The sequence below is a fragment of the Pteropus medius genome, unplaced genomic scaffold (assembly GCF_902729225.1).
Source record: "Pteropus medius unplaced genomic scaffold, Ma_sr-lr_union100, whole genome shotgun sequence".
Lineage (NCBI taxonomy): Eukaryota > Metazoa > Chordata > Mammalia > Chiroptera > Pteropodidae > Pteropus > Pteropus medius.
Window position 1 is genome coordinate 2,468,407 of NW_024354550.1, and position 23,026 is coordinate 2,491,432.

Below are 23,026 nucleotides of genomic sequence, written 5' to 3' on the forward strand. Positions count from 1 at the left end.
CTTGTAATAGGAATCACAGGTAATCAAATTTGTTATTACTGAGACTACTTAGACACGACTAAACTTAGAGATGAAAAACCATTGTACTCCATAGGTTAGACGGAAAAACCTAGGCGGAAAATGTATACTACAGTATAGGGCATTAGAGTATAAAGATGAAAGATAAACCAAATTTTAAAAAATAAATAGTAAAATTCAGATTCAATGTAAGAAAAACACTGTTTAAAAGCTAGGAATATGTGAGAAAGATTACTTACCAATAAACCACAGTGTATTTTATTTATAAGCTACAAGGTAAAGAATATGCCATCCCTCCTTTCTCTGCACAAACCTACCACCCATCACCCTTTTATTTAATAGAAACAGATCACACTTTGGCAGGAGCGGGGTAGGGGGGTCCTGCTTTCTTGTTCCCTAATGGAATGTTGGGAAAGTCCCAATCCTTAGAGATCAGTTTCCCAATCAATAAAATAAATAAACTTAATTTAAATATTCTTAATAATAGGTCTATATCTTAACCACTTGGAGCTCTTCTGCTCACGCACCATATCCCTACTCTAGATTCCGACTTGAGAGCTTTAAAGTGAGGCCTAGGCACCTGTTGAGAATTACTGAAATAGATAATCTGCAATACTGTGAAAAAATCTATTTCACATATTCTTTCTTTCACTATTAAAAAAAGTGCAAAAATAGTAAATATTTATTTCTGTTTTTGTTTGGATACTTGAGAGAAGGAAGTGAGAATGCAATTAGAATAAGAAATGATTAATTATATCTTTTTTAAAAAGCACACAATTCAGATAAAAGCAATTTATTCTCAAAGATATGAGAACCCAGTCTCTTTTTAGATAAACACAGAGATATAATCACTCGATTATTAAGCACCTATTCAGGGAAAAAGATCTCAGGAACTTTTTTGATAACAATGAGACATTTCATTCAGTCAATAAATATGTATTATGTAATTCTATTTGCAGTTGACTATACTATCTACTAGGGAGGGACATAGCAGGGAATGGCACAGATGAAGATCCTATACCCATACATGGAGCTTACAAAGAGGCAACTGCATAACGATGACTAATTTGGGGGCACGTGATCTGTTCTTTGCTTTCTATTATAGTAACGCTCCCAGATGGATAAGTACCTGGATGGGTAGATGGATATACAGATGAAGTGGGAGAGACAGACTTGGATGGCAAGACAGACATAAAAAGTTTATAATATATTTTTTAAATTATTTCAGTCTTGAGAAAGCAAGTTTCTTCTTCTGATATTCATGAAATTACACAGCAATTTCACAAGAAAAGTATTCTGGTGTTTCCTATTTAGGCTTGGACAAATTCCAACAATATGTGATACAGGTAACACGTGTCTATATAAAATTCCACCCTAATATCAGTGTTTTTCTCCTTTACTTCCAGGACTAGCATGTTTTAATGTTTGGTACCTTGACTGAAAAATCTAAAAAGACTAAACAATGTCCTAAAGAAAGATTTTAACAGAAAATTTTGAGACAAATTGTTTAAGTGACAATTTAATACAGATTATAGACTATATTAACTGTGTTAATATAGTTAATTATATTAACATAGTTTCCCAAATATGTCTAAATTACCATCATTAAGTCCAAACACATATTCAGAGTATTCTCGCTCAATTATTAGGTAGCTATATAAATAGAACTTTAAATTGTGCTTTACAGCACTGTAAGAAAGTCCTAGGGGGAAGGGAAATAAAGTAGATGCTAAACTCACCTCTTGGCCTGATTTTCCTGAATTCTCTGAATGTAAAGATTCAATTTCTCCTTCAATCATAGCAGCTTCCAGGCATTCATGTAGGTCTTTGAATCCATTGACCTGAAGTGGGTACTGACCAAACATTTCGGTATTTTCAAATTTTTTACCTACAGGAGGAGCGAAAGTTGATTAACATTCCTCAATGTGGCCTTTTAGCTACTAAATGTATACATGACTTATCTCCTGAACGTGAAAACCGTAACTCTGACTGATTATGTTCCAGAGAGTAGTGAGTTAATCTAATTTTCTTGTTGGTTTATATATGTATATATGTACATTAACATCTAGCCATAGATATTCATTATACAACTCATATGTATATATGTAATTATATACACACACCTCTATGTATGTGCATACATACATACTGATTCTTTTAAAAAGTTCCTTTTAAGGGCAAAATACTGTGCTAAACACTGAGAATATGTATAGCAGTGAACAAAAGAGATATGGTCCCTGAGGTGATAAAACTCAGCTGCTTTTGGAAGAAAGACATTATACATACTAATTGCACATATAATTATGAACAAATAATTGTTTATTATTATAAGTGTTATAAAAGTTGTTGTGGTAAGACAAAATGCTGTGAGAAGGTACAGAAAGGGGAGCTAACCAAGTCTTTAGAGCTGGAGGGTAGAAGAGAGAAGATTTCTATAGCAAAAAAAAACCAAAAAGCAAAAAAACCACACACACATTTATGCTGAGACTTGAACAGTGAGTGGGAGTTAGCCACTTGCTAAGTATTCTTGGCCAAGAAATATCATACACAAAGACTTTAAGGCTGTAATGAACGTGGTATATTTGAAGAACTAAGAATAGGACAGAACAGCTTAGGGAAGCAGTGGAGAGATGACAATGAAGAGTTAGGTAGGTGGGTCGAAATCTATAATCTAACAACCTTTGTTAAGAATTTTTTTCAGTATCTTCTGAGTATAATAGAAAGTCACTGCTTGGTTAAATCTAGGAATAATAGGATCAGAGTTATGTCTTTGAAACATCCATATGGCTTCTGTGTTAAGTGGGTGGTACACTGTTAGGAGACTATTACAGAATCCATCTAGAAATAAAGGTAGTATGGAATAGGCTGTTAACAGTAAAAGTGTACAAAAGCAGATGAATTTACACATACACACCTTTATACATATATACAAGAGGGAACACCAGTAAGATTTGATTGATTGGTTTGCAGGCAGGATAGGGGTTAGAAGAGAAAGGAAGGTATAAGGAATGATATTCAGATTTCTAGCATCAACAATTGGATTCATATTTATGTACTGAAAGGGACATAAGGATTTTTAAGAAAAGCACAAAGGATTTTTTTTTTTCCTTTTAAGGCAGTAATGGCAATCATTGTTTTAGAATGGTCCACGAGATTTTAAGTTGAGAAGACGGTTTGATATATAAGTCTGTAACTAAGATTAATCTTCTGGTCTGAAGCTATATATTAGAGAATTGCTGGCTTTCTGATAGCAAGAAAGCAAGGGAGTAAATGAGACTGCCTAGGGAATTAGTGAACATGAAAAGAAAGAGAGCCTAACCTGAGCACCAAGCATCTCCTACTTTTAGATATAAGACTATAACTTCTAAGAAGTACCCATAGAGACATAAACAAACAAAAAAAAAAGCCAAGGAAATATGGTGCCATAAAAGCCAGAGAAGTGTTTTTAAGAAAAGAATAGGAAAAAGGAGCACGGAAGAGTAAAGTCAACAGAATTAATAGCTAATGAGTTCAATCTAAAAACTGAGGAAGGTACGATGAACTTGAATATATGTAGAAAATCAATAACCTTAAAAAGATTCCCTTTATAAGAGGTCTGGGGCCAGAAGCTAGAGTGAGATGGTTTGAATAAATGGAGAGTTAGCAGGTGAAAACAAACTCTATTTTAAAGGGGCTTAACTCTAAATAAGATAAAATAAGATTAACTGCAAAAAAGTAGGTGAAGGGAAAAGTTTTTTTGTTCTTTTTTTAGATATGAGATACCAGATCATGTCTAAATATTGATGAGGAAAACATATTAAAATGGGAGAAGCTGAAGATACAAAATAAAATAATAAAAACCCAACATCTACAAGATAACGGATACAGTAAGGCCTGAGTGAAAGCATGAAGAAATGGGATTCTGAGCACGTATAAATAGCCTTTTGATATGACTGAATAATTTCTTTATTATGTGGAGGGACAAAAATAATGTAGTAGAGTTAGGAATGGATCCAGGTTGTGAAGCTCATATATTTGATGAAGTTGTTTTAAAGAACTATGACAAAGCATTATAAACACGAAATTAGATTCAGGGCTTTAGATAGGACCCATGTTTAGGCTTCACTAGCATCATGGTAAATCCATGAAATCTGAGGTAAGGTGTTTCTCAGACAATGAAGAGACAAAGAAGTTAAATTGGAAGTAGAAAAAACTGAAATTGTGAATGCAGAAAACGGGATAGGAGACCAAGATTAAAGAAAACAAGTATGAATGACAGGTAGGGTTATAGAACTGGGACCAGTGTATCTACTACAAATTCTTGATCCATTTATAATTAGCCCATTTGAGTGACTTTCAGGTACTCAATACATGCAGAGAGATGAATAGATTAATGAAGGTCACAGATTAGCCAGAGATGGTTATAGAAGAGAATGAGGGAAAGGGAGTTTTAGAAATTTATAAGAATAATTATAATGGACAAGGAAAGAAGTAAAGTAAAAAAAGGGGCTGAGAGAAACTAAATGGAGGGGTCGGTGGACTATAATTTCTGGAAAAGTTGAGAAACTTTTGCAATGTTAATAAACGAACTGAAAATCATCTCTACTTAGGAGTCACTGGTCTAAAAGTGTTAGGAAGATATATATGTGATAAGAAAGTGCTCTAAAATAAATTTACTGAAGTAAACACATAGTTCATGTAGAAATGTATTAAAGTCACATTTATGTAGCACAACAGCTTTGAAACAATTTACTAATACAAAGTACAAAAACTTCGACACTGATTGACAAATTAAGTATTTTAATAACAATCACTTTTAAGAATCAAGATAATACATATAGAAATGCTCATGAAGGGTATTATAAATAGTGCCCAGTCACAACCTAATTAGAGCTACTCTACTGCTTCAGATAGTGTTCTGCTTCAAATAAAAACCAGAATGGTAGTATGGACATCCGAGATTGGAATGTAATGTACTGTGTAAACTATTCCACTATTTATAAAATAAATATTTAGCATTTGAGGCAAACAAAGATATACTGACACCTCAACAGAACCTTTTAAATGCCTGACCAAATCCTTAGCCTCTGCCTTTTTCCAAATTCCAAACTATAAAACTATATTTAAAAAAAACTTCATGGGAATCCACGATTTAAGATTCTGTTTGTGGTTAGAGAAAGTTTCTGAATTTCATGATTTGCTAATGTTGTAATTACTAGTAAATAATTTTAGCATATGCATTTTGGATCGTTTCTTATAAAATTAATTTTTTAATGTGGTGTCCTCTTGTAAAGGCTATTAAATTGTTAACAATATAATTGAAATTTCTAAAATCATTTCCAAATATTTTATACTTCACAATAAAAGTTTATTTAAAAAGTTAAGAAAAAAAGATCCTGAAGGAAAACCAATTTTCCAAATTTTACACTTAGGGTGAACTTTCAAAAGTTGATGTATTGGGCCATTCAGAAAAAACAAGTTTTTAAAATTTTATGTTTTGGGACTTAGTAATATTATTATTTGAAGTATATCTACCTGGTCAGTTCTCTTTCTTTGTTAGAAAGAAAATTCAAAGAATAACTTTAGGTCCAGATTTTAAATAATAAGTATTTAGGGTAGATGGAGTAGTATCACTCTTAAGTAATTTTTTTAAAAGATAGAGTACGACTCTTTCTTGTAAACTAGAGTCTAAAAAATTTTATAATCACTCCTAAACCACAATATCCTGACTATACTAAATGGCTAAATGCAGCTTTTGACATTCAAAGACTTAAAACCCTCAAAAGCAGTGATCATTATACAAAGCCCATATTCAACTCCAGTAGCAGCTTCAAAAAGATCTACCAATTGCCCACTTAATCTCCATATCCCAACAATGGACAGAATCATAGATGCCTTCCAAGAGAAAGAACAAGAGGATCATATTAATTAAGTATCAATTAGCATGTGATAATGCATGCACTCTGTACCTTCATTTTCATTCACTCAATTCTGTGCTTTCTATATAATTGATTAGTAGTAGCAATGCAACAGGAACTATAGACAAAGTAAATCAAATTAAAATTAAAAAGCATTCAACAAATAGAGTTATTATCAAGACAAAAGAGCTAATAGATAGTATCTCTTCAATTGTAATAAAAAGTAAACATGTGTAGCTAACTATACCTTCGAGTACTCCCACAGCTAGGAATCTTCCATAGAACAACTCTACCATGGGGTTCTTTGGCTTCTCTTCATCCCTAAAGCATGTTAAGAAACATAAACGTGGTTATAATTTTTAGACTGTAAAAATACAGGACATATTAAAGAAACAGTAATATATGCCAAAACAATAACATTTATGTGGTTATCATGCACTTAGCTCTGGTATTTAGTATCCCCTTGGGCAAGATACTTAACTTTACTCTTCCATTTCTCTATCTGCCAAGTGAAGATAATAATAGTAATTGAACTCACAAGGCTATTTTAATGGTTAAAATGAGTTACTATGTGGGACACTCTTGCAAGAAGACCTGACACAGTTTGTGCTCATGAAGTACCTGATTTTTCAATTATCATTATAAAATTTCAATCTTAGACTTTTAGTCTATATAATATATGCTAACTTGGACTTGTTGGGAAGGGAGAAAAGCTATTCTTATCAAACATGGCTTGTCTATTTTCTGAATTAGAGTATTCTACCAGTGTTACAATCTTGTCAGACTAACAGACAGCCTATGTGTGGACTTAATCTGTGGTTGTCTACCTTGGTTTATTTGTTTATAAAAGCATATGTTCCTTGTATCTTTAAGGTTCTAATACCAAAAATTTATTGTGCATGTTCCCTCAGAGTGTGAAAAATATTTGTATCTCAATCTATGATAACCAAGGCTCCTTGAAGTTCTCTCAGTAATTTTTTGAATGTTATACACTGAAATCCCTAGTTCTTCTTATCGAATCTATCCAGATTTTTTGTAAGCACTTCATATGGTATCTTACCATCAACACATGACTCCCATTTTCTTTTTATCTGTAGACTTAAAAGGGCACCACTTGACTGTTTCCTGAATCCTTGTTCTGCATTATTCTACTCTGATTACATAGATCTTGCTTATTATTCACTTTTTGTTAATTTTCTAATCACCTTTTCTGAACTAGTAACTAACAAATTATCTCCTACTTTTCTAAAACTGTTTTAAAAGAAGCTAGAATTTTTCTATTTCTCCTGAAATCTTAAGTCTTACCTGAAATATGTCTCTCTCCTCATTGAATCTAAGGAAAAGAACTGGGTATGTAGGGTTAGCCTTTTCAGAGATCATTTTTTAGATCTTTCTGGCTAGATTCTGATCTTATAATGGAAATCTAAAGCTACCCAGCATTTGTAGCCACGAATTTCAAGCTGCTTGTCAATAACACAGATGTGACATTGGGTTCCCATAAGCCTATCTCAGACTCTTATTTCTCTGTTGACACTGAACACATAAGAGAAAAAAAAAAATGAGTACTATTTACAGATCTCCTAAAACCCCATCACTAAATTTCATGGCAACTTACGTCTCCTCTTCAGCTTTCATTTGGAAGGCATCTTCTAACCAATCTAATAATTTGTGTGTAAACTCACTCACATCTTGCTGTGGAAAGAAAAAAAGTCTTGGTGATGTTTGCGCCTACTAATAAAAATACTAAATATTGTAACATAAAACTTATACCTAGGCATCCAAATGTATAATTACTAACTTCTCATAAAGGTATCATATGAAAAGTTGCACATCAAATGCAAGAAATAGTTATAACTTAACCAGAGTATAAAATCAGTATTTGAGGAAAAATAAGCATTATATTGATAATGATTGTCATTGGATTTCACTTAAGGGGGAAAATGTGTGTGTGTGCGTATGTATATATATGTGTGTGTGTGTGTATGTGTGTGTATATGTGTGTGTGTGTGTGTGTGTGTGTGTGTGTGTGTGTGTATATATATATAAAATCAAAATTCAAACTTACAAATGAGATTTTAAAAAAGAATTGTCATGACCCCCAAAAGTTCTGTAAGGAATCTTTATAAAATGAAAGACTCACATTACCAAAAAATTCTTTATATTATAAAGAATTATTACTGGCTTCTCTCCTAGAAGACATGCTTTTCTTAACCCAACTTTTTTACACAACTTTTTAAAGCCATATCCACCTTAATTAAGATACCTGTTAACTTGAGTCCAATCAATCAGTGACTACTCCCTGACTACTGAGTTTACCATCTCATGAACTTCAAACTGATCCTCCATTCAGAACTAACACACCTATCACTTTTTGCCACCTCTTCCTTGGGTTCTAGCTCCCCCCAACAGAAAAACAGGAACAGGCAAGAGCAGCTGTATTTAGTAACTACCATAATTACTTCAATAATGTGAGTTGGAAAAAGAAAATAGGTTCATATAGAACCTAGAGAGAAAATAAATCAGAACTACTAAGATCACCCATCAAAGACAGATGAGTCAGTATACAACGAATACTTTGTTTCTCTTTTTTCCTTCTTTAATTTCTCTGACTTCTCAAACCATAACTGAAATGTTAGACATTTTCTATTTTATAGGAAAATTCCCTAAATTCTTTTTAAGAAATGAATTAAAAGCCACATATAGCACTACATAAAGAATGGAAAATAAAAGCAAAAAACAAAGTTAATGTAGTCCAGAAACTTTTTCTGAATAATTAAGGAAAACTCCCTGCCAGCAAAAACAAGCATATCAAAAGCATGTATACAGAATTGGTATTAGGTTATCAAACACTTGTGAAGATTATTAATTACACTTTGTGACCATTAATTTTACCCATTGTTTTCACTTATCAGTTTCAATCATAATATAAATTATATCTTCATTTGTCTTAGCTTTTTCAAGATTTTTTTTTCTTAATTTAAAAGTAAATCATCCAAATGTTTTAAATGGCTCCAGTTTATTTTTTATTAAAAAAAAAACCTGCTTATTGAACGATCAGATTAAATAAAACACAAACAGTTAATAAACAAGAAAGCACCATAAAACTACCTGCTGGGAGTCATTTGATTTGAAAGCATCCTTAAGAATTTCAACTGCTCTTGATGGATCAACATATTTCCTTTTGGTACCAACGAGAAGTGCAAATAGATATCTCAGTTCACGCATAAAAGGCAAATTCCGATACTCCTATAGGGGAAAAAAAGAAAAAAACCTTTAAATGAAGATTAACCAAATTTTTACTGGTAAACATATATTCATTTTAAAACTGAACAAAAATTTAAGTAATATAGACTAGGAATGAGTCCAGTATGTCTGTATCATAATTAAAGAGTGTTGGTGTCATCTAGGAGACTCAAAGGAGTGAAGCACAAAAACAGCAAAGGAGCAAAGGATACGAGCTAAGCTTACAATTTCAGTATAAATGCCACATATTCATAGCAAATTATGTCAATACCCAGACAAGAATATCTTCCTCATTCTAGTCTGTTTATTATAATTCTTTCCATTCAGCAAGGCCCAGCTGCTGCTGAGGACAGCAATAACAACAATTACCATTCAGTGAGTGCTAACTACGTGCCAGGCACTGTTTAAGTACTTTACCTCAATAAACCCATTTAAGCAAAAAGCCCTCCTCCTTCATGAAGCCTTCTCAGACCCCTCCAAGGGAATGATTTCTTCAAACTCCACATCTACTAAAATGAATGTCTTTCATTCAACAATGAATCACCAACTGCCACTGTCATGTGATGATCCTAATTATCAGACTAATATTAGTCTATTAAGTAATTAGACTAGATCCTAATTACTTAATAGACTAATATTAGTCTATTAAGTAATTAGACTAGATCCAATATTAGGAATACTATGTATCATCCTCCTAGTGTTCCTCTTAAATCTTACTTTTGTTTCTCAATAAGAATAAACTCAAAGTGTATCTCACTTTTTGCTACACAAAGCAGGCATTCAGTTCTTACTGGTTGATTGAACTAAACCTCCAGAAAGAATAAAAACAATAAAATATTATCAATCATGATTTATTTTAACATGATTTATTAAAAACAATTTATTATAAAATAAGAAGAAAATTTTGAAACAGAATGTAATTCCCATATCTTAGTGAAATACTTTATGGCAATGAAAGCAATTCTTACTATGGTTAGCTCTTACAATAACAATTTTAACAGATAAAACTTATGCTATTTACATATTAGAAAAATTTTCCAAGTTTGTATAGTTGGCATTCTCAAAACTGTAAAATTGTAGGGTTGTGAGTATGTGCTGTTCAGACTAATATAATCAATTTAGAATCAGTTGCTTCTAGAATGCATTAAAAAGAAATCCTAAGAAATAGGGGTAAGGCAGGGGTCCCCAATCCCCAGGCGGTGGACTGGTACCTGTCTGTGACCTGTTAGGAGCCAGGCCACACAGCAGGAGGTGAGCGACAGGCAAGCAAGCGAAACTTCATCTGTATTTGCAGCCACTCCCCAGCGCTAGAATAACTGCCTCAGCTCCACCTCAGATTATCAGGCATTAGATTCTCGTAGGAGCACCACTCCCTGGTGCCAAAAAGGTTGGGGACCGCTGGACTGTAAGGCAATAAAACTGATCCCAAATATTTGCCATTTGATCCAAAAACTATACAGCACTTACAGGAATCACAAAGTGCACTGCCTGGCATAAAAATGCTGTGGTATGAAAAAACACGGATTTTATTTAAGTATAATAAATTTCATCATCAATGATAAAAGTTGAATTAGAAAACTAATTCATGATTTTTCTGTGGTACTTCTTACTCCCCTATAATTTCCCTACATAAATAAATTTTAGGAATGTAAATGCTAAGAATTTTAATCCACAAAATACTTTCCATAATATTCTTAATTTCCTGAGATCAATTTCTTCATTTATCACTATATCTAAAGTCAGTGCAGTTTTTTGAGACATTCCTTGCTAAGTAACAAGGATGAAATAAACGAGTTTTGAAAATTAAGTGAAATTTTGCTGAGAAGTGTATATGAAAAGGAAAATACTTTAATATAATGAGATATTGTTCCCTCAGTCAATTCCTGTGGCTAGAAAATCTTTTTGAAATTCAAAGGGCAAAACTGTAAATGATGTTAAGAGCAACTATGGTATTTGGCTAAATTATGAAGATACCACTGCATGTACAAATGATGGAAACACTTTTCTTTGTCCATTTCAAATAAATTTATCAGGGTATAATCTTATGATTAATAAGGCTTTAGCTATTTATATGGAGATTACTTCTATATATTATGAGCTTATGCATCTCTATGTTCTCAACATTTAATATATGTTTTGCCATCAGTCTGTAACTTTTTAAGCTAAAGAGAATATGTGTGAAGGTGGGGATAGGTGAGGTGTTCACAGTGAGAATCTATCTTTAAATTTCTGGTAACCTCACAGTTCTACTAGACATTAAAATTATAAATAGTACAAATAAATGTCAATATATAAAATTAGTTTTGATTTCTAAAAACAATAACTAAGTCTCCTACAAAAGAAACTTACTTCAAAGACTGTATCTTTCACTCAATAGGTATGGAATATTTGCAGCAACCTTTAATTGCTGATAAAAATATCCTGCTTAGCAGCGCATGCAAATGACTGCCCAACACTTTATAACCTCAAGATTATAGCCTGCAAAGCTGGTTATAAATCAAGTTATATTCTCACTGGCTTGCTTTATAAATGTTTCATATATGTGCAGAAAAGTAGTTTTCAAAATTATACACTAAATGAAAACCACAATTTAATAATTTATCATTACTACTAACAATACATCACACAAAGTTCAATACTTTAATGAAACCTAAAACTTTAACTTCTTTGTCTCTGCAACCAGTTTCTTTTAGGGCTACAATTTCTTTGTGACAAGATCACTAAAGACCTAAGCTCAAGCATATTATCTCCATAAACAATTTTTTTTCCATTAAGTATGATTTCTGCATGCAAATCAGCCCTATATTTTGAAAAGGTAATGTGAACAAAAACTAAGATCACCTGGTACTGTACCAGGCACTTTTAAGCCTTTTACATGTTTTATCTCATTTAATTCTCACAGCAACTCAATAAAATAATTGCTATTGTTATTTACACTTTTCAGAAAAAGAAACTGAGCAGAGATAGATTAAGTAAGGTGACCCTGTCTTGCTTTAGGTTCCACAGCCAGAACCTAGGCAATCTGGCCCTGGTGTCATGCTGTCACATTATATTGCCTAATAATATTAACTTACAAAATAGATTTGCACTGCAAAGACAGCCAGTGCAAAAATAACCTTTTAACGGGCTGGTCTTCAGAAACAATTGAAAAAATTTTTGATTTCAACATAAGTTTTCAGGAGACAATTAAAGAAAGATCTTGAATTGTAAATTGCAGGGTATAAAGTTTACTGAAATTGGACAAAACAAAAAGAAAAAGAAAAAAGCAATTACTAAAGTTACACAAAACAATGGCATAATACTGATATACAGGTGAAGAAAAATTTAAATTTACAATACAGTGACAAAGAACAGAAAGTTACTATAGTAGTAATTGAGATTAATGCATTGACATTTAAATTTGACTGTTTCAAGATGTAATGAGAGGTAAGTGCTCTCAAAACAGACATATAAAAAATGAAGACCACTTGCTTAAAAATCTTTTTAATTTTACCTTTTGGTTTCGAGGTAAATCTTGAGCATTTGACGGAGGCTTGTAATTCAGAACTAATCTTCTAAATTCCAAAAGATTGAATAATGACTGAAAAAGAACAACAACTTAAAATAACCTAAGGGAAAAGTCTATTAACAGAACTGTAAAAATATGATGCATCTCAGATTTATTTCTGACAATTATTCTACTTATCACAGAATTGCTGCAATTGGCACAAGCAGGCCTATTTTCCCTCTGGGAAAAGTCAATTTTCTTATAATATTTTGACACAGTATTCTTTATTATTAACAACATTTATTGTACTACAAAACAGAAAATTATACATGAACAACTCAAAAAAAACATACTATGCATTATAGTAAAAACTTTCTTCATATTATCTTAATAAACAGTTTTCTCAAAATAAACAGTTTTCTCAAAATAAATGCAAAGTCTAGAACTTTTTACGCACATTATTTTCTCTATAAGTTTTCTAGGTATCAATTCTGCAAAAATACAGAACAAATAAAGTTATGAACCAAATGCATGGTGATAGAGACACAAAGAAATTACATATTATATCTATGCTCAAGGAGACACACAACCTAGAAGGGAGAGAGATATATAATTATAACGTTAGAAATGTGACTCTAAGATATAGTAATATTGTTCACACAGAGTATAATGAGAGCATGTAAGATGCCAATGAAAAGACTTCCTGGAGCTGATTTATAAACTATGGCTTATAATCCATTAATGTCATCACAATGAACATTTGTTTAAAAAATAAAATAAAATATAATGGAAAATATCAGAACATATCACACACAGTAAATTCACCACAGGGTATTGTTTATAAAATTTCACTGTAGATATTTTACATATATGTGTATGTATAAAGTGTTTTACAATGTAAAATATATTCCCTTCTGGGAGTCATAGTTTATAAAGTTTGAAGGTCACAGTACAGGAGGTGATAATGTATTAAATCTAAGTTAAGGTGGGTTAGCCAACTTGACAGAAGATAAAGGTGGCATCACAAATAGATGAAAAAATAAGGGTATTTTTTTAGTAGTTGGGTGTTGGGAAAAGTGGCCCACTATATATAAATACAGTTTATCTATCTATTTATCTATCTATCTATCTATCTATCTATCTATCTATCTATCTATCTATCTACCTACCTACCTACCTACCTATCTATCTCTATATTTATATATAAATCTATATGTAGATATAGATATATAAATATACATGGGGATTAAAGACCTCAACACGAAAGGCAAAAATCTGCTAATAGAAATAAAGGAGAATATTTTGGTTATCTTGTGATGTGGAAATATTTCTTACTTAAACAATATAAACACATGAGATAATTCATTTAAAAAATATTTATGGAACATCTACATGCCAGATACAAGGAAGACAGGCAGCAAAGAATAAAATATATCAAGTCTCTGGCCTTGTGGAGATTACAGTCTTGTGATGGCAGGTTAAAAAAATGAGAGTAGATGTTATAAAACAGAAATAATGTGAATACAATAATAGCAGATCAAGATCAGAACCTTAGGAAAGCAGCAGCATTTAAAAGCTACAGGAAAAAAGGCTAGGAGAAAGACAAAATAAGAACACAGTAAGGAAAGTACAGAGTTTAAGATCACAGAAGGAAAAAGAATAGAGAAAGCAACAGCTTTTAAACATAGCTGAATAGCAGAATAACTGTGGAGCTTTAAAAAATATCTATGTCAGGGGCCACTCAACAAAGATATAAAGTACCATAGAAGATTCTCAAGTACATCAAAGAATCACTGGCAAATTTCAAGAAGATTAGCAATACTTTCAAAGGATGTCACATTCCAGTAAGGTAAGAGCAGAAAAATAACTTTTAGATTTGGCATTTGGGATGTCACTTTTCAGTAGAATGGTGCAAAAAGAATAGCAGCAATGAGTACTGAAAAAATGAGATACAAGTAAGGGAGACAAAGTACAGACTGTTCTTATGAGGAATTTAACTAGGAAAGAGAATACTACAAATTAGAAGAATCCCAGTCCCATTTCTATGCTCTGAGCTCCCACTGGATAACATTTTCCTTCTTTCTAAACTCCCATTATAATCTCCTCGGGTGTTAGTCTGCTGGTGATAAATTTTTTCAGCTTTTGCTAGACTAAAAATTGTTTTCTCTTCATTTTGGAAAGACGTTTTCTTGGTAGTTATAGAATTCTAGATGGCCAGTTATTTTTTTCCAGCACTTTAAAGATAGCATTTCTGTTGAGAAGTCGACTGTTAGTCTTATTTTTTTTTCCTTTATTAAAGGTGACATATCTTTCCTATTTGGCTACTTTTAGGATTTTCTCCTTGTCTTTGTCCATAGCTTTTTTTTTTTCCCCCATTTATTATGATGTGCCTTGGTGCAGATTTATGTTTATACTACTTTATTGCTATTGCTTCCTAAATCTGTGGCTTGATCTCTTTCATCAAGTTTGAAATATTCTGTCATCTCTTCAAATATTGCTTTTTCCATATTCCCTTTTTACTCTTCTCCCTCTGTAACCACAAATATACTGTTTAGTACCATTTACCATATCCCAAATCTCTCTTATCTGTATTTCATGGCTTTAGTCTGAAAATATTCTTTAGACCAATTACCCAGAGCTACATCTTCATCTATCTCAGGAGAAAGGCATGTCCTTTATAAAAATGAGGATAACAAGAGAAACAGCTAGAACTGGTTATAGTTAAAGCAGGACTAGTAGTGGAGCTTTAGGGAAGATTACTGCTATTTTTCACTATAAGCCTTTTATTGCTACAAAATTCTTGGCTCTCTCTTTGAACTAGGTACTTGGGTTCTTAGAGGAAAATTAAGAAGATAAAAACAAGTGATGTAAATAAACATGTTAAGTATCTGGATTTTTTTTTTTTAACTTGCAGCATCTTTTCAGTCCCATACATGGGTGATAGAAGCTTCTTAAGTCTTCAATTCCATCATAAATACTATATGTTCCTTTTTTTGTTCATTCATTCACTCATTCAATAACTACAAAAAGGGATCTTCTAAAGTGTCAGACACTACTATATTCTGATACAGAATAACCTAGAAGATGTGTTCTCTGCTCTCAGGATGCTTATATATTTAATCAACCTGGAATTACATGATTTATGAGTATGGTGAAAATGAAAAGCTACTTAGAATAGAATGGACTTTAAAATTACAGTAAAAAATGAAATTTGAAGCGATCTTTAGACGAAGTGTGCTTCCTACCCCAAATTTTCCAAAATCTGAAGTTAAATGTTTTTTTAGACCTCCAAAAGTCACTATTTCAATACTTCATTATAACCCAATTTTTTCAAGGTTAGAAGTTGCTTCTAGATGTCTAGATTTCTCCAAAAGAAAAAATAAATAATTCCAAGTGCCCTATACTTGCTTATGTTAGGAGTGTAGTAAGTAAAGCCATGCTACCAAGTTAAGCAGCACTAATATAAGATAAAGTTTAAAATTAGTAAATCACTTCAAATGTTAAAAAAGACAAGCAATTTTGTCCAGTCCCTTCCCTGTCCCAACCAAAAAACAGCAAAAATTTAAAATGAAAACAAAAGCTAAGGTCAAAATACCACTTAAAGTAGAAATAGGTGGACATATCTTTCAAATTTGAACTAAGATACTGAAAGTTTATCCTATAAAAGCAAAAAGTAGTTATCCCCAAATCTATTAATTATTTCAAATGGGTCTTTCTTACAATACTGTATGGAGAAATAAAGAGCACCTATTCTAAATAACAACTACTGATTATTTGTAAGTGCTTTCTTCTTACAGTTTTATAAGAGAAGCTTCTAATCAATGAGCTTCATTTATTGGTCAGAATAGTGCAGAAATAACATCTGTTTGTCCAAATACAGGCAGCAGAGCATATTCATGAACACTCAGATCACAACCTTAACACTGTGCTTCATATTTTAAAATAATGTTTAAATTATGAAATTTAGATTTGACAATGAAATGCAAAAACCTTTACTAATAGTGCAAATAAGGTAAAGCCAGAGAGTCTTTTAAGAAGATCTAAGAGACTCTAAAATAGCAAATAAAATTTTAGATACTACTGGCATGTAAGCAAATAATTAATGCATAATCAAGGCTAGGAACAAAGATATTATTACAGATTTATGTTAATCCAGGTATTCCATAACATTTTAATGGTCTGGAAAACAATAACATAGCATAATTACTAATTAATATGTATCATAGATTATTAAAGAGTGAGGCATAAATCCAGAAAACCAAAGGAAATCAAATTGTATGGTATTATGTGCCAATCAAAGGGGGAGGGGGTCAAAAATTATACCAATGAAGTACAGAAAAAGTTAAAATTACATATTAATTGCCTAGAAAACACAATTATCAACCCTGTAGAAAATGAACTAACCATTTAGTTGTTTTAATTATCATATGAAAGTTTACACTGTCACACATACAGATTTGGAAAGATAAAAAATGAAGAGATATTGTGAATACAAAAAGAAATGGCATACACATCCAATGATTTAAAAAGTACTTATCAGGGACACTAAATAATAAGCTACAATTCAACTGTATTAGAAAATTAACAAAATTTTAATTTTCCTAAATGGGTAATAAAACTTAAGGGCACGTTATTATTCATAGATTGTTTTATTTAAGGAGACTTTTAAGGTTTAGTAATATGATAGGTAACATTGTCAATGTCTAAGCACAGTAAATAGTTTGACAATAATCACATCACATAAGAGAGTTAAAAAAAAGAAAACTGTCAAAATTCAAAAGAGAAGGGATATCTATGCATGTAATTATTTTTCATTTTAGAATAAGGGGCTCAAGAAACATTTCGTGAAAGCCTTTGCAAGTTAGAAGGAAAATGTATTATTAATCTATGCCCTCCTCAAATAAAATGGCTCCTTATGTTAAAAGTAGTATCTAAGTGAATATAATTCTACAGAAAATATTTTCTATTATATATAAATAAGTCTGATCTGACTCACAAAAAAATCTAGTTCTGAATTCATATCTTGGTTATATCCTTCCCTAAATTTGCAGGGAAATACATACAGAAATATTTTCTTTCTACTCTGACAATAATTCCTAATGGCGGTGGGGGGGGTGGGGACAGGAGAAATTAGTTTCAAATAAGAAATTAATTCCAAATAATCTGAAAAAAGATGTAGGCACTGCTCTATTGTTAAAACTTCATGCTGTGAGTGAGGAACAGAGGTTAGGGAATGCTGCCATCTCCAAACTAGTTCTTTAGACAGAAAGGCCTATCAAAACCTGGCCTGCAATTATGTTTCACGTACTCAACTTAAAAAGAAACATAGAGCCGACCCACTTTCCATTGCAATCATGCCCACCAAATAAGATCTGCATAAACATCCTTACCTGAATAACAGCACTAAACCAGCAAGTATTGCCAACATTCTTTAGACCAACAGGAGCTTTGTCCTGCCTTTTTCTATCATAAGGGTTTCGAGAATCCCTCCAAACTTCCGTAGGTGTCCTCTTTAAACATGCTTTGTTTTCTGCTATGCTGGCTTCAAGAACTCTTAGGCGATGGGAAGAAAATGATGAAGAAAAAACAGTATTAACTTAGTCCTGTACTCTAGGAAACAGCATACCATAAACTAAGGATTTTGATTACTTAAGCTCTGGATAATGTATTTGGGGAAGTAACATTTAAAGCTATCTTTACTCAAGTAGAGGTTAATTTAAAAAACAAAAACAAAAACAAAAACAAAAACAAAAACAAAAAACAGCAGTGGCAAGACCAACAGATTGTAAGACATACAGCTTTTTTTCCCCCTAAGAAAAAGGAAATTTCAAACACAAAGATAATATTTATAATAGAAGGTACGTTAAATTTTGTTTCAACAAATTAGAGGTTTAGTACCAGGAATATAGCACCTAGGTAAATTTCTGAGAAATCACTGTATTTAAAGTACATATTTACAATAGAAAAAAATGACTGTTTTTTATAATGATAACTTTGAATCATCAAGAAAATATTAAAAGCTGAACAAACTGTACTTTAATACCTCTGACCATTAATTTGTTTTTTAATAAAAAAAAAAAAGGTAAATTCTAGTGTTCTTTTCACTACTAGATATCTATGACTTTATGACGGCTAAAGGAATAGAATATTTATGTGGTCACTTCTTCACCCAAAATATTTGCCTAGGGAAAAAAATTAGTGAAATAAATACCTACATATCAGAATAATAAAAGATCAACCTCTTCAAAATAAACTCACCTACAGATTATCTTAAATATATCTAAACACGGCAAGAGTAATGCTACCTTGCTTAATGATGTTTTCTTGCAACATGCTAGAAAATCCTAATTCCCACATGTAAACTAAACAAGCATATTGTTGGATCAAGACGTGTTACTATTCTAAATAAGTATAAAGAATATTCAGGTGTCTTAACCCGCTGAGTGTTAATTACGAAAAACCTCAATAAGAATGATTTTTCCAACTTTCTGGCTTATTGAGAAAATTTCATCCATGCTATACCATCTTTATCCTAAAGATTTTGCCCTATCAGATTAATGTCAAAATAATATAGCTATATTCCTTAATTATGGGGAAAAAATAATGATTCCTTTATCTCTAACAGCAGTATTTACAACATGACATTAGATACAATGCATTAAGATTCTAAGTTATCATTACTTAAAATAACTTATGTCAATATAGAATAAAGTCTTTTTTTGGGAATCAGTATACCACATACTTAAAAAAAAAAAACAGGTAACAACATGATATGTTAAAATGTAAAGATCAAAGTTAACTTATATATTTAAAAGTGAACAGTTTACACTTCTGTCACTTTTAAGAGTGATCCGACATTAGCAGCACTCTTTGCCTAATAATCAACTCTCGAATGCAACTCCAGCCTCTAGAGGCTTTTTTCCACTAAATATTTACCACTAAAAGGTACCAGAAGGCTTTGGAAGGTATTTAATTAGATGAATTGAGGTAGAAGAAATTCAGAATTAATCTAGAACATCCCACTGTTATCAGAAACAAGTCTGCAAGAACATAAGGGGAGACAACAAATCAAAGAGCCAATTGAGACTTCTTATCGCTCAAGTTACATAGTACAGCATAATATAACACAGTAATAATAATCAATTAGAACAAATTGATTATTATTTATACAAGGCAACTAGTTTATGCTCAAAAAAAAGTTAATGCATAGTATATAAAAGGTAAATATAACACAAATGACTGCTGTATATGAGAAAGTATATGTAATTTTTTATTGACTTGTATAAATAGTAGTGTTTCTTTTGAAAAATCTGTATGTATATGTATATAGAAGTATAAATAAAGAAACTTTATTTCCATCTTCGTAATTAGAAATGAATGAACTAAAATAAGAAATGAGTTCTGGGAAAAATAGCAGCAATATTACAAACAGGAAAGAAGAATTAGCACCAGTGGTCACATACAAGATAAAGAAGAGACATCCAGAAATTGTACAGGTAGCTGGGCATGTACAAAACCACTTAAAAAGAAGATCTAGAGCATACTCTTAAAATATAAACTAGACAAAGGTCTAGGAGAATTACACTTTATCCTGAATCTCTTGGTAGTTTAATCTGTACCATTATACATATTTAACCACTAATTATAATAAAATATTAATAAAAACTAACCCTTCTTAATAATGCCAACAGGCCAGATCACGTTTATAATGACTAGGCAATGTGTCACAGACATTAGTTATGGAAAACAAGAATACTCAATTTCTACAAAATACACCCAATCTGCAAAAATTAAAACCCATATATGTCACATGAAATAATAAAAAAAATATTCAACCTCAAGATCAGATTGAGTAAAACTAGGGCTCTTGTTCCCCCTAAGTGTCAACATCCCAACTCAAATCTTATCTAGACTACCCTGAGATAAATGATATTCTTATTCCAGATCTGGTTAAGATCACTAAAACCTAGAATTTTTTTTTTTTAATGTTTTCATATAGTCAATTCCTTCACCCTTCTCTTTTGCTTCCCTCCCAACTAAAAAAAAAAAAAATACACTTCTTAGTTTGTATGTACACGTACAAATAATGTAATGTAAACATGACTTTAATGTGATGAGATAATGAAAGCTTTTCAGTTCCCTTGTATACTCTCTCCCCCACAGGACTTTGGGAGAATGTATGGCTTCAAATGTATTTTCTAGGATGAAGCAGCTTGACTGCACTGTTTGTATTACTATTATTCCACACGGGAATTTGGAGGGAAAAGAAAGTGAAAGATATAAACTGAAGAGACGATCTTCCCAGCATTCCTACATAACTTTCTTTACACAGGTAAAATAAGGTACAAACTATAATAACTGATGAGCCCTCAAGAGATACACATTCATTGCTCCTGAAAATCATCTAAAATATAAAAATAAAAGAATACGTATTTCTTTCTTAAACCATATTTATATTTGGGGTATATATATGTACATATATACACACATATATATGTGTATACACATACATAAAAAATTAAATATTCATGTAATTCAATTCAGTCATATGGTAGATATCATCATTCATTATAATAAAAGTATGGTTTTTAAAGAAATAAGTTTATTATAATGGTCTTAAACCACACCATATGGTAGAATTATGGTACTAAAAGATGGTAGATGAAAGAAGGCCATGACTTTATAATCCCTTTGGTTTAGAGATTATACACTTTCAGTTTAGTACCACCAGGGACTTAAAACATGCTTCAGTAGGTTCCCCGCTCCTATCTCCTGGCTTCTAGAGGACTTTATTAACACATCTATCACAGTGCACCAAAAATATTTGTTAATCAGTCTCTCCTCAGCATCTAGAAGGTAGAAACACAGATTTGTTTCACCCCTAGAGCATACATGAAAAATAACAGAGCCTAAACAAGTGTTAAAGTAAATAGATGATTAACATATTAGATGCTGTTACTTTGCCTTTTTTTTTTTTTTAAGCAAATGCTACTTTATTCCCAAGCCCTTGCTCCCTTCTACAGTCCAGTACTGGCATAATGAATATAAACTTTCTATAAAGCTAAGTTTTACATAAAGGTTCCTTCCTTAGCCTCATCAAATTAAAGCCAGTGATATTACTCAGGTTTTTAAGTATAGAGTATACAATAGCTACATTCCAGGTATTAAGGTTGCCAGTAGAGAGAGAAGAAAAAGTTAAATAAGCACTGAAAATCTCAAACAGATCTAGAAATAGCTTATACAGAAATGTAGCATGTCGAGAGGCAACCCCAAAAACCACAAATCAAAAGCCAGCCCCCACTACACTGCACATGCTTTCTTATCTTCCCAACGCTGGTCATAACCATGGTATTCAGTAACATAGAAAGATGACAAAATGTTTTGCTGTCTCTCTTTCACACATTATACTGAATGTTTAAAGCCCCTATTTAAGTAAGTGTTCACTTTCCTATTAAAATTTTATGGTACTTATTGTGGTTTCTTTTGTTGCTGTTGTTGGCTAGTTTTATTTGTTCCATACTGTTATTTAAATTGAATTATAGCAGTAATGTTGAAAACATTTCATTCAGATCATCTAAGTCCATTTGGGGAAGCATCATACTGAAAAACATCCATTTCATTTAAGCTGTATAGATCAGCCAAAAGGAAGGAAGGAAAGAAACGAGGGAGGAAGGGAGGAGGAGGGAGGGGAGGAAGGAAGAGAAAGGAAGGGAAGAGAAGGGAAGGGAAAATGAGGGTGGGAGAAAGGAAGGAAAAAAAGGGAGGGAGGGAGGAAGGGAGAGAGGTAGAGATCATCATGTTGACTTTCTTAAAAAAAAAAAAACTATTGGTATTTTGATTGGATCACACTAAACCTATAAGTTGATTTAAGGAGAACTGACCAGTTTTACAATGTTCATTCTTCCAATTATGAACTATATTTCCAATTATTAAATATTCATTGATGTGTCTCAATGATATTTAATAATTTTCTTCATGGAAGTTCTTGTATATTTCTTATTAAATTTATTCCTGGTCTTTAAAAATGTTATGTGTTATAAATAATAGCTTTTTAAAATCTCACCTTCTTATTCTTTCTAATATATAGAAATATAATTTTTTTATATTATCAATCAACATTGCTAAATATATTCTTTTTTGTAATAGTACTTTATTGAGGGATAATTTACATATAATAAGATACACAAATCCTAAATACACAGCTGAGTGTTTTTTTTACATATGTATACACACTCATGTGACTATCACCCAGATCAAGAAATAGAAAATTTCCATTATTCCAGAAAATTTTCTCATGCCTTTTTTCAGTCAGCAGTGTCTTTTCCATCTTTCCAATAATCACTATTTTGACTTCTATCACTATAAGTTAGTTTTGCCTGTC

General features: G+C 31.8%; 1 protein-coding gene across 9 annotated transcripts in view; it reads right to left on the bottom strand.

The window, feature by feature from the left end:
* The window catches only part of USP25 (ubiquitin specific peptidase 25), a 111,602-nt gene that overhangs the window by 47,845 nt on the left and 40,731 nt on the right, over nt 1–23,026 (bottom strand). For all 9 annotated transcript variants that reach the window (XM_039855101.1, XM_039855098.1, XM_039855099.1 and 6 more), the window contains 6 exons: nt 18,036–18,198; nt 12,652–12,738; nt 9,024–9,161; nt 7,531–7,607; nt 6,163–6,236; nt 1,758–1,906 (listed from right to left, as the gene is read on the bottom strand). In XM_039855101.1, the coding sequence (XP_039711035.1) occupies nt 1,758–1,906; nt 6,163–6,236; nt 7,531–7,607; nt 9,024–9,161; nt 12,652–12,738; nt 18,036–18,198 (688 nt within the window). The remainder of the gene's footprint in view (nt 1–1,757; nt 1,907–6,162; nt 6,237–7,530; nt 7,608–9,023; nt 9,162–12,651; nt 12,739–18,035; nt 18,199–23,026) is intronic.